This window comes from Coffea eugenioides, chromosome 6, assembly GCF_003713205.1.
Source record: "Coffea eugenioides isolate CCC68of chromosome 6, Ceug_1.0, whole genome shotgun sequence".
NCBI lineage: Eukaryota > Viridiplantae > Streptophyta > Magnoliopsida > Gentianales > Rubiaceae > Coffea > Coffea eugenioides.
Window position 1 is genome coordinate 5,378,705 of NC_040040.1, and position 20,395 is coordinate 5,399,099.

Consider the following 20,395-nt stretch of genomic DNA (forward strand, 5'->3'; position numbering starts at 1 on the left):
TTCACATACATCACATCACAAAAAGTGCTACAGTAAAAATATCACAAATAATTTACAATCCAAACAGAAATTTATCAGGACAAAAAAATGGGGAAAAGTAAATAATAATAAGAAGAAAACAAGAAAGGGACAAGGAACTCGGGAATCGCAGCCGGCCGGCTACATAGCGATTCTTGACCCACCTTAGACGGTGTCGTTTTGGATACAGTATGTAGAGCACCCACAGCCCTGGGCAACTCAAAATCTTAATTAACTCCTCGCGAGCAAGACAGCTCCTTTTATAAACTTCGCCTTCTTAGATCTGTTGATCTTTGTCCGTCGCTCTCTAAAACGTTCAGCGGCTAAGGACTAATCGCCATGGCCATGGCGATTAGGATTAGGGTTTTGCTTCTCTTCCTTTTTTTCTTATCGCTCTCTCACCTCACTTTCTCCCTCTATCAAGACCAAGTGGGTCTCATGGACTGGTATGCCTTGCTATCTTCTTCTGTGCTACTGGGTTTTCGAATGCTTATATGTTTTGATATTGAGGTAAAAAGTAGATTGGGTAACCAGTTGATTATTGATGTTAGGCATCAGCAGTACATAGGCAAGGTGAAGCACGCAGTTTTCCACACTCAAAAGGCCGGGCGGAAGCGCGTGGTGGTCTCCACAGAGGAGAACGTCATCGCTTCGCTCGATCTTCGCCGCGGAGAGATTTGTCAGTACTTTACATTTTTGTTTAAAATTGAATCAATGATTTAGTGGGGATTCGTTTTGCACAGAATGTTGATTGTCCACTGATTCTGAATTTCCATGTTGCAGTTTGGAGGCATGTTTTGGGTTCTAATGACACCGTCAATGAGCTTGATATCGCCCTTGGAAAATGTAATATTTATATTTCCCATTGCTTTTAGTTTTTTGGTTCTGAGTTTCGGATTGTCTCTCAATTCCTTAAGCTCACAGAATAATAAGTTTTGCATTCCTAGAAGGCATCTTCAGCAGATAGTTACACGGATAGTCAATTTATTTAAGTAGGCGAGATATTCCTCCTGTTCTTTTAATTAAGGATCACACAGAATCCTTTGTGAACAGTTAGTGAATAAGATATGTACCCTGTAATCCTAGTGCCAATGGTCTGGATGTTAGAGCCTGTGAACCTGCTAGGTTTTGCTTCCTGATTACACAGATTATTGTACCTTTAACCGCATAGGTTTCTCTCTTGCTTTGTAGCTTTCATATTATGACACTTACCTGGAGCAGTTTTCATGGTCAATTTTATACTGCGTCCACTACTTCTCAACTTAGGATGTTTTCTGATCTTAGCAAGCACATTCTGAGATCTGGGGTTTTTCTGAGTTGGAACTGTGAAGGAACTACATGTTAGAGTTGGGAGTATGAAGGAACAATGATAATTATCTTCCACATAAAGAGAACTCTTATCCCAACGATCCTTCACTTGCATTACTGAGTGTATGACCCCCTCATCCCCAAACTTTAAAAGGATAATCTGACAAATTGGAAGTTTTTGAATGTCTATCTTAATATTGGCCTAGTGCGAGAGACATGAAAATAAAAATGTTTAATGAAATGAAAGCAAAAATAGTTGTAAATGTTTTCTAGATTCTTATTAGTCAATGCAGATAAGAAAAGGAGGTAATCCTTTTATTAATCATTATTCCCACAAGTTTTCTGGGATCTATTTGGCCTGCACTATAATCTCATGGAGGATTATTTCCATATTCCTTTTCAGATGTTATTACTCTGTCATCTGGTGGAAAATATTTAAGAGCTTGGAACCTGCCTGATGGGCAGATGATATGGGAATCATTTCTTCCGGGCTCAACAGCTTCAAGGTCTATATTATCCATTCCAGTGAGTCATTGACTTTGTCTGTTTAATTTCTTCTCACAAACAATGTCTTAATCTAAGCTTTCATACACCACTTCTTTGATGTTTCTAGAAATTTTTGCCTTGTGTGACCTTGGATGATCTTTGATGTTTCATACTTTAGTCTATGTATCAATTAGAAAACAGTGGAACACTCTTACTGTAACTCAAACATTGAATGGGTTGGCTCTAGTTTGCTTCACCATTCTTAGTGGTTTTGAACCCCTTAATGATCTCGAACAAATGCTATCTATGAATTATTGTTTGAGGATGATGTTTAGAACTTGCTGTTGTACAGACAAATTTAAAAGATGGCAAGGATGATCTGATCCTGGTTTATGGTAGTGGGAGTCTCTACGCTGTTTCAAGCATTGATGGGGAAGTGCTTTGGACGAAAGATTTAGCATCTGAAGGGTTTGACTACTGTTCCAGTTAAAGAAGTCATTTTTTTTAATACTTTTATGGCTGTGCTCTGACATTAGCTATTTGACATTTGCTTGATTGCAGCATTGATGTTCAGCAGTTGATTCATCGTCATGGAAGTAATATCATTTATGCTTTAGGATTTATTGGTTCTTCTCATTTTGCTACTTTTGAAATCAATGCAAAGAATGGGGAGTTGCTGAAGCATGATAAAGTTCGATTCACTGGTGGGTTCTGTGGGGACATTTCATTCCTCAAAAGTGACACTGCTGTGGCACTTGATTCCACTCGATCCTCTTTGGTATCAGTTCGCTTCCGGGATGGTGAAATTAGTATTGAACAAGTGCATATTTCAGATCTCCTTTTGGATTCATCAGGAGTTGCTGCAATTTTGCCTTATAAGCTTATTGAAATGGTTGCAGTAAAAGTAAAAGAGTTTATTATATTCGTAAAACTAACAAATGAAGGCAAGTTTGTGGTTGTGGACCAAATTGATCATACTGCAATTATTAGTGATTCTCTCTCAATCCTTGAAGATCAACAAGCCATTGCCCTGATTCAACATGGAGACAATAAGATTCAGCTTACTGTGAAACTCGTTAGTGACTGGAGTAACCATCTGATAAAAGAAACTATTTATATGGATTGTCAGAGAGGGCTCGCACAGCGGATTTTCCTCAACAATTATGTGCGAACAGACAGGTCATCAGGATTTAGGGCCTTGATTGTCATGGAAGACCATTCCCTTTTGTTAGTACAGCAAAGGGAAATTGTCTGGAGCAGGGAAGATGGGCTGGCTTCAATTGTTGAAGTCACAACATCAGAACTACCACTAGAGAAGGATAGTGTATCTGTTGCAACAGTGGAGCACAGCCTTTTGGAATGGCTTAAGGTATGAGGTTCCAGAATTATTTTGAAGCTGTCATAAATGCATTTTACTAGGTTTCAAGATGTTTTCTTAGTAAAGACTAACACTAATTCATGTTACAATCAAGAGGGGGGGGGGAGAGGGAAGAAAACCAGAAATGAAAACAAATTGGTGGGTTTATGTACCTCTTTTATAGTACCTTCTTTGTCTCCAAATTAGGGTGAATGCATTTGTGGCAATATAGTCAAAACATGACCTCCTCAAAATTGCATTTGATATTGGTTTCTCACTTAGAGTTCTTCTGGCATGCAGCCAATCTCTTCACGGTTATTCAGAATTCTGTTGTGTGATGGATTTTGCTAACATGCTTAGGACTAGATAACAAATAATTATAGTGGTTTAGTGCCTTGTCCTTCCACAACCAGCACTTAATAAATTTATTCCCTCTTTTTAGTGATATATCTGAGCTTCTACAGATGAGAAACTTTAGCCTCTTCTGTGTTATTCTTGCATGTGATCTCCTTTGACTTGCTAGCTCTTATATGTTCCTCTATTCTGCTTAATATTTTGTTTTCCTGCTTGAAGGGGCATGTACTGAAGCTTAAAGGAACCCTTATGCTTGCAAACCCTGACGATATTGCAGCCATACAAAAACTGAGGCTACAAAGTTCCGAGAAGAACAAGATGACTCGAGATCACAATGGGTTTCGAAAACTGATCATTGTACTTACTCGAGCAGGGAAACTTTTTGCTTTGCACACAGGAGATGGGCAAATTGTGTGGTCTGTCTTGTTGAATTCTCTGCGCAAGTCACAAACATGTGAAGCTCCTAATGTTCTTACATTACACCAATGGCAAGTCCCTCATCATCATGCACTGGATGAGAACCCATCAATACTTGTGCTTGGTAGATGTGGACCTAATCTTGATTCCCCTGGTGTGTACTCCATTGTTGATGCAAACACAGGAAAGGAGCTTAATTCTGTTGGACCTTTTCATTCGATCGTGCAAATTATTCCTCTGCCACATACTGATTCCAGAGAGCAGCGTTTGCATCTATTGATAGATAAGGATTGGCATGCCCACTTATATCCCAGAAGTCCTGAGGCTCTTGCCATTTTTCAACGCGAGGTTGGAAACATTTATTGGTATTCAGTGGAAGCTGATAATGGTATCTTAAGGGGACATGCAGCAAAGGAGAATTGCATTTTACAGCTGCCTGATGAATATTGTTTCGGCACGAGGAATCTGTGGTCAATTGTTTTCCCTTCAGAATCAGAAAGGATCATTGCAACTGCAACCAGGAAGTTGAATGAGGTACTTTATATCTTTCACTTTAGTACTGAGTTGTCAGAGTATTGAAGTACAATCACACCCATACAAGTGCTACTCTTACTGTTGAATATGTTTAGTTTATGGGCCAAAAAATTTAAAAAGAAGAGTGGTATTTGGTAAGTTGGACCTTGACTATGATTTGTCCTGTGTTGCTTTTAGATGCACTTTGAATTACTATCTTTTCCATTATGCAGATTGTTTAGTGATGATCTTAAAGAAGTGTTCATTTTCATGCGAAATTATGTCTCGCTCTAAGCATATTGGTTGTTGGTTTGCTCTTTCAGACCTGTGAATTTGAGCACATAAGTCCTGTACAAGCTTTGTTGGGGCTTATTTACATTTTGCACTGTCATGTATAGATTATAATCTTCTCTGTTATTATATGTCTCTTAATCTTCAGGCAGTTCACACTCAAGCAAAAGTAGTAGCGGATCAGGATGTGATGTATAAATATATATCTAAGAATCTGCTCTTCATTGCAACTGTTGCTCCACAAGCAGCTGGAGATATTGGATCTGTCACCCCTGATGAATCTTGGCTGGTTGTTTATCTTGTTGACACCATAACTGGACGTATTCTGCATCGCATGACCCATTATGGTTCACAGGGTCCTGTCCATGCAGTAAGTCTGCCTGTCTTTCAATAATATTAAGGGGAAGAAATTGTTGATATCAGATTGTCCACTGAGAAAGTTTTCCATCTCATACTTTTCATGACATATATTCTAACTCATATTTTCTCTCTGAAGGTCGTTAGTGAGAATTGGGTTGTTTACCACTACTTTAACCTTAGAGCTCACAGATATGAGATGTCTGTGATCGAAATTTATGATCAGTCTCGGGCGGTATATTCTACAACATGATCCTTCTATGTTCCATTTATTCTTAACTATGCTATATCTAAGTTTCTAATGAAATGCAGGACAACAAGGATGTCTTGAAGTTGGTTCTTGGGAAACATAATTTGACCTCAGCTATTTCAGCTTACACTCGTACAGAAGTCGTGACTAAACAGCAATCTTACTTTTTTTCCCACTCTGTGAAAGCAATATCCACAACATCCACGGCTAAAGGCATAACTTCCAAACAACTACTTATTGGTACTGTTGGTGATCAGGTAAGCTGTTACAGTTCATATGCTTCATTGGTTCTTCCCTCATTTCTCCACTTCTACCCTTTTTCATGCTTTCTTCATAGTAGGCACTGTCCTAAGGATATCATTTTTTTTTGGTTGTTCAGTTTTATATGTTTCGTTGTTTGCTCATTGCAGTTTTTTGTCTTGACACTTTATAGGTTTTGGCACTTGATAAACGTTTCTTGGATCCTCGGCGAACACTTAACCCCACACAAGCTGAGAAAGAGGAAGGAATTATACCGCTTACCGATTCATTACCAATCATTCCACAGGTATAATATCATTGTCCATATCATATTGTTGCTATGTAACATCATGAAGATCTCATTACTCATTCATCAGTCGGAACGTATTTGTTTCCTGACTAAATGCCAACTTTTTTGTTGGTTGCAGTCTTACGTGACGCATGCCCTTAAGGTGGAAGGCCTTAGAGGCATAGTAACTGTCCCTGCAAAGTTAGAGTCAACTACTCTCGTCTTTGCCCATGGGGTGGATCTCTTTTTTACCAGGCTTGCACCTTCGAAGACCTATGATTCTCTTACTGAAGACTTCAGTTACGCTCTCCTGCTCATTACAATTGTTGCACTTGTGGTGGCTATATTCGTGACTTGGATTTTGTCAGAAAGGAAGGAGCTGCAGGAGAAGTGGAGATGAAAGCTCTAATCTTATTTTTTGCAGTTACACTAGTTTTTCCTTTTAGATTCTTATTGGGTCTTTCTTTTTTGTTCTTTATTTTGAAAGTCCTTAGGATTGCAAATCATCTGTAATTTAGTTGATTTTGTACCATGGGTTTCCTGTTCTTTGTTTGTTGTCATGGAAGCGGAGCTTCAGTTCTTTGTTGTACATTCAGAACGGCATAGAAATGATATAGGAAATATGTGACAATTAGCATTTCCGTTGGATGCTCAAAACCGTTTTACACCGGAGTAAGCGTCTAGCAGGTCACATGATGTATTGTTTCACCTGTCAATTTGTCGAGAATTTGGGATCCTGGAATGTATGCCTTGAACGGTAATAGGTAAATTTTTTAAGAAGCAACGATGGTAATAGATTTTTTCCCCCAAGCTACAATGATAATAGGTACGCAACATGATTTACAAAGGATTTTGTACTATGATTATGTTTTCGTAAATAATACTAGTGGCTTTTGAATTTAATAAGCAGTTGAATTAAGCTAATGCTCAAATTCCATTAATAGGTCAAAGATCCACTCAGTAATGAAGTTGTATATTCGAAGCCAAGGACGGGCAAAAAGCACAAAACTACTTGGGCGTTTAAGCTTGTGAGTCCTGTAGCAAACTTAAACTGGGGAGGAACTTCCTTTTTCCTTCTCCTTGAAAGGTTTGGAATATTCTTTGAATTTTTTTTTTTAAAAAAAGTAACACAATCTATTGTTGGAAACTTTAGAAGAAGAAAGAAATAAAGAAAGAAGCAGAGACGGTGAATAAGAAGATATAGGACAAGTAGTGCTGTTAATTGAGTCAAGTATTTGGCTGCCGAGCTCGACTCGAATTTAACTCGAACCAAACTTGAGCTCGTTCGACTAAGCGGACGAGCTTTGAAATGTGTTCAAACTCGACTTGCCAAATAAAACACGTGACTCAATTTCGAACTCGAACTCGAACTCGATTCGTTTATCATAAACGAGCTCGAGCTCGTGCAAATTGACCATAATAAAAACCTATAATTTTCAATTTTTATACTTTTGAATTCTGAAATGACATATGAATCGAGTTTACTCGACTTGTTAATTAAACGAGTATATCTAGAGTTCGAACTTGACTCGTTTACGACTTGTTAATTAAACGAGCATATCTCGAACTCGAGCTCAACTCGTTTACCACAATTAACGAGCCTAGTTCGAGCTTTATCGAGTCGAGCTCAATTGTTCCATTTAATAGCTCTAAGGACAATCACAAGCAGTGAGAAGGAATGAGAATACTTAGAAAACCGCCAGTGAATCCACAGGCATCAAATTCCAATATAGCATTAGTCCATATTTTATTGACTTAATATTCATTAGTGCCAAAGTCGAGTAAGCAGAAAATGCAATCTCAAACCAATTTACACAAATCATTACAACTCTCCTCAGAAATTCTAAAATTCATAATGCAATCCAGAACCCAATGTAATACTAGTAAATTGAGCACTTCAGAGATATTATACCGTGAAATATATTGTAAACCATATTGATCACCAATTTAACTTTCACCCGTCCTAATGCATAATAACTTTTCAAAGGCTGAACTTTGCACTTGTGCAGGGAAGAAATTGATCAAATCGAGCTCGTTGGAGAAGTCAACCTTTACGTCCAAAATTTTCGGTTTGCATGACATTGGGAATTCTAGCAGTGAATATTGCAAAATGGAAAGCAACTTGGAATGAGAAGATGTCCCGGTCAATCCAGTAAACGAAGAAAGAGATCATTACAAACACGAACGCGTATTACAAGAACTCTAGGCCCCAAAATTTCACCTTATTTGTACAATTCTCACCATGGTGGAAGAAGAATGAACTAGTCTCTCTATCCCCCATAAACCATAAATCGACTCTATAGCTGTAAAATATGACCATAATTTACATGTTACAATTTTCAAGATAGTGAGGGGGAGAATTCGGTTGGGTGGTAAGGTGGAAAAGATTATGAGTAAGAGATCCTGAATTCAAAACTTTCCACTTACTTAAAAAAAAGACGGTGACTGAAGAATGAGCTGCATGTTTTGTTAGAGCCAAAAGACCAGCGGCCTATCATGGCCTATCCTACCAGTAACAAGCACATACAAAGAAAACTAACCTCAGGAGAGACAACTATGCTCATGAATTGAAGGCTCTAAGCCTCTAACACCCGCCCGCCAATTGCTATAAACTGGCACAGCCTATCTTCAATCAAGAATGAGGATTCTGAGGCTGAAACTTATATTACAAAAATTGGGAGCCAACCAACACTAGTATTTGCAGAAGCAAAGCAATGGTGCTCGTGCATAGAAGATCGCAGAACACACTGCTTGTTGAACTGCTTACCCTCAGCTGTCCAGCATTGACAAATTCATCCTTACCAGAAGTAATAGAGACATTCACAGACAATGAACCTGATACACGACACCCAACATGATACAGATCATCCACATTAGAAAGGCAGCGCTAGGTTCCCATCATATGACAAAAGGAATATTTGGAATGAACTGTCAGTACTTACAATCATAGTCTGCCCATCCAATCCTCTGATGAGCTAAATCATAAACAAAAATCCTATCTTTTAGAACGAGATCTGTTAAAAACAAAATACCAACAAATTTTGTTAGGCTGAATGACCAGCTTAGACGTGCAAAATATTGTAACCAGCAACACTAAGCAATGTACTGAAAATTGGTGGCTCTGGGACCGACATAACCCCAAAAAGGTTAAACTTTTGCAGCCATGACGTTGACTAACATGCATCCACAAATTTTAGCAAGAAGTTTTTAGTTTTCCCAATGCCAAAGACAGTCCATTATTGTTCACCCTAGCAGGAAACATCTACCTAGACAAGCTCTATCTGGAGACAGGCAGGACTAATTACTTTCTGCTACTCTCTGTAAACACGGTGAAACAGATTTAAAATTTAGTAACGAACCAAAAAAAGCATTAAAGTACTAGGACACACAAAAAGAACATAAATGAAGAAAATGTAGTCTAACAGAGGGAATTGCTTCCGCTATTTCTTATGAACACAGAAAGAAAGCAAATCTGTAGATTACGCTTGAAAAAAGGACTCTCAAGTAGACATTCTATCTTTTGACAGCAAAGGACAAATGACATCCAAAAGCCATCACAATCCAGACTAACAATCAAACAAGTAGAAGAGTTCGATGATCTTCTGAACAAGTAAATGCACCTATCTTGATCAGCACATCTACTCATTTTAATCTACTTAATGAAAGAAGTCATATCAGACACATTGCTGCACGGGAAATTTTGGGTACTATTAAACCTCTTTTTCTTGGCTCAATATACTTAATTATCAAGTTAGCAGAAGTGCATTTATCCTCATATTCAGAAATCTTGATTCTCAATTCACAACATCTACAGAGCTGACACGGATGTGATGTTGATTCAATTCCAAGCACCAAAATTTGTTGGTAATTTGAGTATGTAGGGTGATCTTGATCCATGTCAGCAAGTCTGACAGATTAAACTAAAATGCACCAAATGCAAAAGCTGACATGAATGTAAAGTACAGGTGAACAGAATGCTTCATTTCCTAGTGCATATCTGAGCTATTTATTTCATGCCAAACGGCAGACAAGAATTAACAGCAATGAAGTTTTTTTTCAGAAAAAACCTAACCTCCTAAAATTGACACGCTTTTTTCTACCCTTGAGAAGCCAATGCACCACATTGCAGCACCGTCCTGCAAAATGAGTTACTACACTCACTTTAGGATTGCAGAATTCACTCAATTGTAGCACGGCCAGCATCATTTACACCACAAATTTGATAACGTGAATTAGCAACACTTTAGAAAGTTCTAAAGGTATAAGAAAGCTTAGTCAACAGAATCTCCATACTCACCACAAACCCCAAATGAACAAGGTAGTCTGCTGGCCTCAAAACCATGGAGGCACCACCAGCAAAGTTAAAAGAAACTGGAGGAAATATCTCAGTAATGCTGTTTAGGAAACCAAGAAGAATTCATTTTGCAGCAAAAAAATCATTTAAATTTCAGAAACGAGTCTGAGAACCTCTGAGATAAATTTTAATATGATGCATGAGATTTACCCTGCTAAAACTAAATAACACTGACTTCCTCTTGAAAGAACTGGTCTAGCAGTTTGGGAAACAGCAGCTGTTATCTGCAGAGAAAATGAACAAATCATTCCAAGTAAAAATGCTGAAAGGTCAGATACTCTAGGGCATCTCTATATACCTACAAGTTCAATACAAGCTCATCTATAGCAAATGAAGTTTTGAGAACAACTACATCCTCAGAGTATGCAAATAAATTCACGATGATGCTTCATGCAATGACAAATATGTCAAGATTTGAAAAAAGGGAAGAAAATTGTAGACGAACTACTGTTCAGTATTACATGATTATAAGTTATGGAACTGCTGACTTGGGCAAACACACTGCCTGGGTGTTGCACATACCCTCGAAGTAGCAGAAACAATGATAGTCAAGACATTTATGATTTCCATTATGAAACAGATGTCCTAAATTCATATACACTTGACAACGAGGCAGCTTACAAAGCCCCCAGAATTTAAAAAAGTATCACTTGGTGTGTACTCCTCCTTCAACAAGGAACATTTTAATAGTTTCGCAGAAGACATAGAAAACTGCAGCCTTATCTTCCAGGAAAAGGGAGCCTAGATATCCATGGTTACTTTGAAATTTTCATGTGAACGTTACGCAAACTGCTTTCTTCATAACTTTCAAAGCAAACGTAAAATGAAGGCAAATCACTTACAGCACTGACAAAAGGATCATAAGCTTCTCCAATTAGGTAAGCCAAAGTGGTTCCAGAATCAACAATGGTTCCTCGGTTCTCTGATGTTGCAAACACTGCTGAATCTATAGGCAACACTTGCCCATTGACAGCAATACTCTGAAGATACAAATTATAGTGAGACCTGAAAAATTAACAATTGAAAGTTATCATATGAAAAGAATGTATAATAAGTTCTAGGTCTTAAAGACTACAGGGCAACTAAGCACAAGAAAGGAGCAATAAAAAAAATAGGACAATTACATGTTTAAACCAAATATTTGTTCACCAAGATCCATTTAGAAACCAGTAGTATGAAGCCAACAACAATACCCTGCTCAATGATGAAGCCAAAATAAAAGAGATGGGACAAACATGCTCAAACCAATTAATGGTTCAAGATCAATATAGAAAATAAAAATACTTGTGCTGGTGAATAACAAAGCCAAAGTATATGATGACAGAGCACTATGCCTTCAACAATTTCATTCCATAATGAAATAAAATGTCTAGTTATCTCCTCTGTGCACCAAATTGACTGAAGAACAATTATGTTTCCTCTTGGAGTTATGAAACTTCCCGAGTACAAGAAAAAGAAATCCTAAGTAGCTGGCTTGTGGATTGATCCACAATGCTGCTGCATTACTCAATGGTACGCCAGCCAATTCTTAATGACATTATCAAGTCTAACAATGAAAACCAGTCCAGGGCAGAAACAATTGAATACTCTTCTATAAAACTATAATATCTGATTGGTTAACAAGCAAACAATTTGGTTGGTAAAGTGCCCAGTTTCCTATAATAATCTCAGGTTCATTCTTAATAGGTGATTTTCATGTACAGAGCTCTTCCTTGTATATATATATATATCATTCAGTGAGAAAGAGCTAGGCATACATATAATCGGTGGGAACCCCAAAATGTAACATCTAACATTGTAATCAGATAATGTAAACAAGAGAACCAAAATGAAACATAAAATCTGCTGTGATCATAGTGCAGTTTACATAGTTGCTGGGGATCAAAAATTGTCAGCCTTAATTACAAGAACTAGAAAAGAAAAGGATATCTGCACACAGTAAAAAATACGTACTGTGATGGAACAAGGGGAGTATAAACGATGCTGGGATCCAAAATCTCACCAAGAACAAGTATCCCACCACCATTGCCTTCACCTTTTAAGCAATGGGAAAATACTTTAGGAGTAATTCCACGTGATGATAGTTGTGCTATTACTGAAATCTCCTGCTGACCAAATCCGAAAATTCCATCAATTGCTCTATCAGATCTAGTCAAGTCTCCAGACAGAGTAGTACTGCACCTGTTAAATATGGATTCAAACATAAGCACTATATTCAAGCAAAAGATTTAAGACACTCACAACTAGTTTAAGAAAGAAAGAGACAGTGTAAGACCAAAAGAAACACATGGCTGAACACAATATACTTGCAAAAGTAAAGAAGCTAGGCGAAAGAAGATAAAAGGGGCAATAAGGAACACCAATTACATCCAAAGCTTGACTATTTATACTTCCCCAACTATATAACGAGTCTCTATTTTGCTTCAGGGATCAAGAGTAAGGTTACTGTGACTTAAATTCCACGTACTGCATCGAATCATTATCTTTTATCTTCTTTTATTGCTTTTAATGAATCATGCAAGCTCTAAATTACTAGAGAAAGAAAATTGCCAGGACATTATGCTTGTCAGATTCCGGTACAAATTATGATCTTCTGGCTATGAGGCATAATGCGTGCAGCAGTCACAAGAGTTAGTTTTAAGGAAACTTTAATGTTTATAATCATTATGTTGCCGAATTTTACCCAAACACAATAGGAGCTGAAGAGTTGGCAATGAATGAGGCTCCCAGAATTGTGTCAAAATAGAGCAGATCAGAGACATAATATCCAGCAGTGCCACTTCCATCCCCGTACTGAAAGGAGTAACCACACTGATTGCCCTGGGTGGAGCATTCAGCAGAAGAAGTTTGAACAATAGAAGCACAAATTGCATCCGAACAAGATATCAAAGAAGCGGTTGACGAGCCAGTGGCACTAAAAGAATTGAGCTGAACCTGCTACACACGAGACGTTATCAGTATAAGGTACAACTTGAGTCTTTTTTTCATACAACTCAAGCAATGAAGAAGGCAATAACAAGAATGAAAGAAAAATTTTACCCCAAGTCCACTCGATTGAGGGCAATCATTGCAGGAATCACATGAAACCCATAAAATATCACTGCCCGTATCAATTTGCACATTAAACTCCCTTGGTGGAGATCCCAATTTTACTCTAGTGAAATAAAGGCTACAAATGAAACAAAAGCATTAGAAATTGTTACGGAAACTTATAATCCACCTGGAATTCTTCCCTAACCATTGCCCTACCACCCGTTCTACTGGGTGCTATGGTGCAGGTGGTGAAAGCAATGGTGGAATCAATAAATTCAACCGACGAAAAGAGAGAACAAGAAAATGACGGTAGCAGCTTAAGAGTCATAAAACCTTTTCTCTAGCCTAGTGCCAGTGCAAGTCTTTACAAATGCAAGTGATATACCACAGTATTTGTTTCAAACCATATAAACTTGCCAACCTAATCCGTAAATAAATAAGAAGGAAGACCGTAATTTTCCTCAAATTAATCAGTCCAGTGTTAGCCAAGAATTCAAGCTCAAACGTCACAAACAGAGATATTTAACGCTCAACCATGCAATTTATCCTCTACTAAAAAAAAAAGAGTAATCTTCATATCTATTAAAGCAAAATTTAACATCCGAAAGCACGACATTTCATCCAAAATTTACCAGTTTCAAAACGTCTAGTTCAACTCCACAAAAAAAATTTAAAAGAAACCCAACAAAAAAAAAAAAAGAAAAGAAAGAAAAAAGAAATAAAGCTTTTCGAAGTTACCCGACGAGGTAAGGGTCGGAGGTGCCAAGGACCGGAAAATCAACTATGCCGCCAGCAAAGCTCTGCAAGATGCGAGCGTGCCTGGCTCTATCTCTAGCTTTGAGCTCCTCCAGGTCCACCTTCTGGTTTACCGGAAAAGCCCTCTCCAAAGTGAGCGCACTAGCTGGAAATCCTCCTCCGCCACCATTAACCACCATAAGCATGGCGGCCGACACCACAGCCAGAATCAGTAGTAAGTCTACGCCTGCCATCGCCGGCACTCCTAAACCTCCGCAATATCAGTTTACACTTGTCAGCAATCTTACAGCACTTTTCTGACGAAGATATTTATACTATTTATGAATACAATTATTATGCTTTAAATTTGATGCAGCAATGTTCAGCTTTCACCACCAGGAAACAGGATGGACTATAAAGGTGCTGCCGAGCAGAGGAGACTGCCGAGCATGCTTTTTTCGTTCATGATTTTGTAGTTTGGGCTTTTACTGCCCCAACGAAACGCTAACTTAAGTGACGTGAACGCGTGCGTACTTGGAGCTATTGATTAAGAAAGCCTACTCCCTCCCTAAAGTTTACTACTATTACATGATGATTTTGATTAACAAGAAGTTTACGTGAAATTGCAATGGTGATGGGGACGGGGCTGCAACAATTTTAAATGGGAATTGTTGAAACAATTTTCATCCCAAATATATCTATATATATGCTTGATGGTGGGGACAGGTGGAACAATTTTATAAGATCAATCGTGATATTATTATAGTTATTTGGATAGTAAATTATTTGAGATAATATTTTAAAAAAATATTATATGAGTAATTATTTTTTTGAATGTAAGATAACAAAATAAATAAAAAATGTATTAATGATTCAAGTAAATAAATTTTGATAAATAATTCATTATCCAAACAAACTATTTGGTGAATCTGGAATGTATACAGACAAGTACTAACTACTATATGGTAAAGGAAAAAATATTTTCCACTAAATCTTAGCTGTAGTTTTGCGGTTATTACGATTACGAGTTCAAAAAAAAATTGGAATTTATTTAATATAAGTAGAAATTTAAAATTGGTGTTGGGTAATTTTTATGATATTTGGCTACATTTTTTTAAATACTGCCACAGTGGAAGTAAATTGACTAGCAGTCGTCCTCCTTTTTTAATATGGCATCAGGTGGAGTGGAGACTCGAGATTATTGGTGCGTAGTTTATACGCTTTGGCCTTCTTTCTCATCGTCCCTAAGATTACCGTTGCAGACACGCAGATTGATACTATTTTGATTGAAAACGAAATAATCAAACATGTTTTGTTTGTTTTGTTCACGATTTATACCACGCTAACCGGAAGCGTGCACCATCTGATCTTAGCTGTAGATTAGTACCAGTATGCAAGTATTGGTAAACTTGGGCTTCAAGTTTAACTGACGTGGCAATGCTTATCATTAGTACAATACTGCTCTAACGCTCAATCTGAAATTTTGGATATTGCAAAGGAGGCAATTCAGCTGTTCCTTTTCACTAGCAGTAGCAATATTCAATTTTGAATCGTGATTTTTCACTGAAAATTTTTTTACATTTTTCATGAATATATTTTTCAATCAATTTTTTATCCCACATACATCAAATTGTTATAATATATATATTTTTTACAAAAATAAATGCAATTTTCCTTCCCAAAACTAAAGAAGAGAAGGACGAACTTCTAATTCTCATCTTACTAGTAAAAATTCTTTATTTTGTTCATTTGGTGGGTGTGTGTGTGCATCAAGAGGCAGCGGACAATAATTATTTTATTTTTATTTTTATCGATACGATAACTTTCTACATTACGGGGAGAGGGAGAATCTGAAGAGATTCAAGGATAATTCTGAAAGAGACTAAATCACCATCGGGACAAGACGAATAGTTAAAAAGGCTAATAGTTAAAAAGGCACTACGCGGATAGTAATTAGTAAAGTTGGATAGTCGTCTCAACTGAAAAAGAAGAAAAAAAGAAGAAGAAGAAGAAGAATGGCTAGTTAGTGTTTGCGGATGCTGCAACTAGCAAACGGGAATTTGGTCTCTTGAGCAGAGATTTGTTTGCTAAGCATTAAACCGGCTGCCTCAACATGTTAATTAAAAAGGTACTCCACTCCTGGTATGGTAAGGAGCTTGGGATTGGACCATTTTTATTTTTGCCGCTCCAAAAGGCGGCGGCGGCGGCAGGCGGTTGGGCACCTCCGACTTAAGGTTACGCGCTGTAGACGCGGTTATACTTGTAGGTTAGTTGGGAGTACAAAAAGGCCCCAGCAGCAGCAAGGGGTCCCACGCCAGTCGTTGAACGAAGACGATCGATGTCTGTCAGATCGCCGTCAGGCAGTTTGGTTTTAAATATTACTGGGAGTACCGTAATTACTAGCAGCACCAAGGAGCTTGCCTTTGCCTGCTCTGTTTTGTTAATTCTTTTGCAAAAAAAAAAAATTTTTTTTGGTATGAAATCAATATCTAACTTTTAAAAGAAGACCAACATTCTGACCCAAATCCTCTCCCTTCATAGCATATAGATGATTTAACTAATAGTCATTTGAGCGGTTGGCTATCATCAAAATTTTTAATGTTTGGTGGGATAAGAAGTCAATAATTCAAATTTTACGTTTCATTATTTGCTATTATATATAATTTGTCATTTTAAATGACTTTTTCTAAATTTATACGGATACATTGAGACTTTATGTGATTTTTTTTAAGTTTATCTACAACGATTGACCTAAAAAAAATGTATAGATGATTGGGGAAAAAAATAAAGAAAGAAAAAGAGGATGAGCAGATTTATTCGAACTTGAAAGTTGAACTGACTTGGCGCTTTCTTTTCTGGGTCGGTGACTAAGCTCGCTGGGGTTTGGTTTCTAGCACAATTGCCTCCTCAGTTTCTTGCTTTTAGTCAGGAAAAAGAAGGGAAGTTTACCAATGAGATGCCAAGTCCATTTTAAGGCTTTTGCTTTGTACAATTAATTATCTCTATCATTATACTATACACTTCCTCCACTTAAAATTTTCCTTTCTCTCTTTTTTTTCGATGAATATGATCATTGAGCAAAGTTGGAGTGTAGTAGAAATCAAATCTTACTCTCGCCCTTTCTACACATCATTTGGATAACAAATTATTTCAAATAATATTTTGCTATAAACATATTTTTTAATCTACACTTTTATGTTTTCGACAGTTTTTTTTTATCTTACATACATTACATCACAAAAAATATTGGATTAATTTTTCTTACACCGACAGTGTGTACAATGTCAGCATTGGATTAATGACAACTATACAAAATTTGAATTTGAAATTTAACTTTTGCACACATGATATGAATTCAACGATGATAGTGTATACACTGTCAGTGTATATATGATTTACTCAAAAATATTGCTACATTAATTTATTTCAAGTAGTACTTTATCCAAACACACTATCATGCCAAAGCTATCCGCATCCCAAAACATAACATAACACAAGTCTGTTTTGTGAAGTTACGAGTCTCCTTCCTTGACAAACATAACACAAGAAAAAACAAATGCTATAAATAAATATGACAAAGTAAATGACGCGTTCTTTGTTCAATCACGGCGGCTTCCTTCTGGTGCTGCTTATAATTAAGGTAACGGAACTCAACTACTTTATGCATTAAATTCCCATCCCTTTACTGCTAAAGAGTTTATATGGCAGCTACAAAGTTGAAATGTCTCCTTAAAAAAAACAAAAAAGAAAAAGAAGGATCATGCATATATATACGGTATACATGTTTATATATCTTTTGTCCCCACTGGCCTCACAAGATCGAAAAATTGCTACGTACGTGATACCGTGACGTTATTATTTATATCAAAACTTTATACTTGATCCATGTTTGCATCAAAGTCTGTCGATATGGAGCATGCTACTTTCGGTCGGCAACTTATTACGAAGTTTTATTCGCTGACGTATTTTTATCTTGAGAAATTACGGGGGCAAAATTGATGAGAAGTAATCAGTCCATGGATGGTAAATTTGATTCATATTCTTGTTTTCTTTGGTGGTCAATTTATTAAGGAATAGAAAACCATCACATGGCTTCGAATCCTCTGTCCCCAAAGTAGTTTCTGTCTCCTCTGTCATTTATTTATATAGCTGCCACATGTCTCTAATATTTTGTTAACCCAAACTCAAATAAATTTTAGATAAAATAACTATTTCTTGCAAACAAGTGAATTATTGGAATAACTAAAATTTAATTATAAACAATAAAATATTACATGTGACAATTGCGTTGAGCACAACATACGTTGGCTATTTGGTTCCCATATGTTTAAACCATCTCTACTACCAGTAGGACCTTCATGCACATGCTTAAAAATAAAAAATATAAATGAATAATTATATCATCAAGACTAAAAATATATATATATCAGCATAGTATCTAATTAAAAGCTTGCTTTCCATGCAAACAAACCCATGGTTTATTTGAGTTTGGATTAACAAAAGATTAGAGACACGTGACAGCTGTATAAATAAGGGACAGATACTATTTTAGGGACAGAGGATTCGAAACCCTATCACATGCCCTCTTCAGCACATTGGATGTGTCAAGGAAGTGTCTTTACCGAGAAGTTGTTCTGATTGTAATTTTTCAAAAGTTTTTAAAGAAATTTTTTTAACAAGTGATATATGAGAGATAAAAAATAAATAAAATAAATATTTTTAAAAATATTTTTAAAAAAATTTTTAAAAAAATTAGAAAGCAGCAACCGAAACAGGACCTCAGTACATGTAGTTTAGGCAAGAGCCTAAGGTATGTCTTATAATTGACTTGCTTTTACTTTTTTCTAAAATTTTAATTGCTGCAGACTTGTAGTAAATTGACATGCGCGAACGGGATTTCTCGTATAACTATTAGTTGTTACCTGTGTGAAAGTTGCATTTCAAAATAATTTTGGATTGGTGCTATTGAAAAATCCAATTTACAAACATCTTCTATCTAACATGAGATTATGCAATATTTAATTATGGGCCATTCTCGTTTTCTCTTTTTAAATGTAAAAAGGCTTCTTTCTATCAACATCCTAGCATTTTCGCGGAAAACACCATCATTATGCATGATAATTGATGAGGCAATAGTCGTCAGCTAAAGCCTTGTTTGTGCAGCAAATTTTCAAAGGAAAATTATTACATTTTTCGTGAATATATTTTTAATTATTTTTTTACCTCATATATATCAAATCGTTACAGTATTTTTTCTGAAAAAAATTCAGAAAAATGCAATCCAAACAAGGCCTAAATTTCGTATGCTTGAGTGAGCTAGAGTAGATGTTTGATTGCACTCGCATACAAGGAAGGAAATTCGTGTAGATATCAGACCAGAACTTCATCGGTTGTGCAACTTGAAGAAGCAAAGCTAGAAATGCAAATCCAGAGAGGCGAACGTTGAGCGTGAGAGGTGGTGCCGACAAATTTCACGAAAAAACTATAAGAATGATTTTTTTTTTCTTTCCTTCCTTAATTTCTCATGAATAGCCCATAAAATGATACTACGTCGCTTTGACCACGTTTTGGCAAGAATAATTACAACATATCAATGGTTGAGAACAGTCTCAAAACAACTTCAACATAAAATTTGCTATGCATCATGTGCATTTGGTCATGTATATTAACTGTCAACAAAAAATTATTGGATGTGAATTCAAAAGCTGTTGACAAGAATTTTTGAAAAAGATGATTAAAAAAAATGTGTTCGCAGAAAATGTAAAGATTTTTTTTTTTTTGGAATGAAAATCCCTTTGCAAACAAGGCACTGTGGACACAAATTATTGGATGTGAAATCAAAAGCTGTGGGTTTAGTGATCCGATAAGGCTCTACTTGGAATTTATATGAAGGTGGTATGATCTTACCGAAAAGGAAATGAATTAGCCGATATATAACTTCTGTCTTCTCTAGCCCATGTATTAATTGAGCTATATTCGGTTAATGCATGACTGCGAATAAACAGTAATTTGTTCACGAATTTTTAATCTTCAGCCATCCTAAATACGGGCATGTCTTTTAACAGTTCCATGGGGCGAAAAAGAAGTGCAGATACCTTCCTAGTCTTTTTGGTTCTGGAGAATATTTGAGAAAAACAATATGCGCTAGTAAAGAAATGTTAGTATGTTTCAATTGCAAAATTTTTTTTTTTTTTTGGCAACACAGAGGTATCTGGATTTTCGGACTGGTAATACCTAATGATCTAACTAATCCTCTGTGGGTCGGAAGAGATTGTCCAGCTTTTTCACCGACCGCTTTATCCGAGATTCGAACCTTCGCGGAGGCACTCCCCCAATTGGGGTACTACCACCGGCTCTAGCCCCGGGGGCTTCAATTGCAAATTTGTTACCGTG

General features: G+C 36.7%; 2 protein-coding genes across 2 annotated transcripts; one reads left to right on the top strand and one right to left on the bottom strand.

The window, feature by feature from the left end:
* Positions 1 to 241: 241 nt before the first annotated feature.
* On the top strand, positions 242 to 6,673 carry LOC113775971 (ER membrane protein complex subunit 1). Its single transcript, XM_027321034.1, has 12 exons — positions 242 to 464; positions 570 to 697; positions 802 to 864; positions 1,730 to 1,851; positions 2,165 to 2,280; positions 2,374 to 3,181; positions 3,743 to 4,474; positions 4,893 to 5,114; positions 5,241 to 5,336; positions 5,414 to 5,608; positions 5,785 to 5,898; positions 6,020 to 6,673. The coding sequence occupies exons 1-12, from the start codon at positions 358 to 360 to the stop codon at positions 6,278 to 6,280; spliced, it is 2,964 nt and encodes a 987-aa protein (XP_027176835.1). The 5' UTR covers positions 242 to 357; the 3' UTR covers positions 6,281 to 6,673.
* A 1,351-nt stretch (positions 6,674 to 8,024) lies between these two features.
* On the bottom strand, positions 8,025 to 14,464 carry LOC113773020 (aspartic proteinase-like protein 2). Its single transcript, XM_027317533.1, has 10 exons — positions 14,006 to 14,464; positions 13,274 to 13,403; positions 12,918 to 13,168; positions 12,188 to 12,415; positions 11,077 to 11,239; positions 10,385 to 10,458; positions 10,178 to 10,274; positions 9,953 to 10,016; positions 8,823 to 8,894; positions 8,025 to 8,715 (listed from the first exon to the last, which is right to left on the bottom strand). The coding sequence occupies exons 1-10, from the start codon at positions 14,254 to 14,256 to the stop codon at positions 8,546 to 8,548; spliced, it is 1,500 nt and encodes a 499-aa protein (XP_027173334.1). The 5' UTR covers positions 14,257 to 14,464; the 3' UTR covers positions 8,025 to 8,545.
* Between the last annotated feature and the right edge of the window lie 5,931 nt (positions 14,465 to 20,395).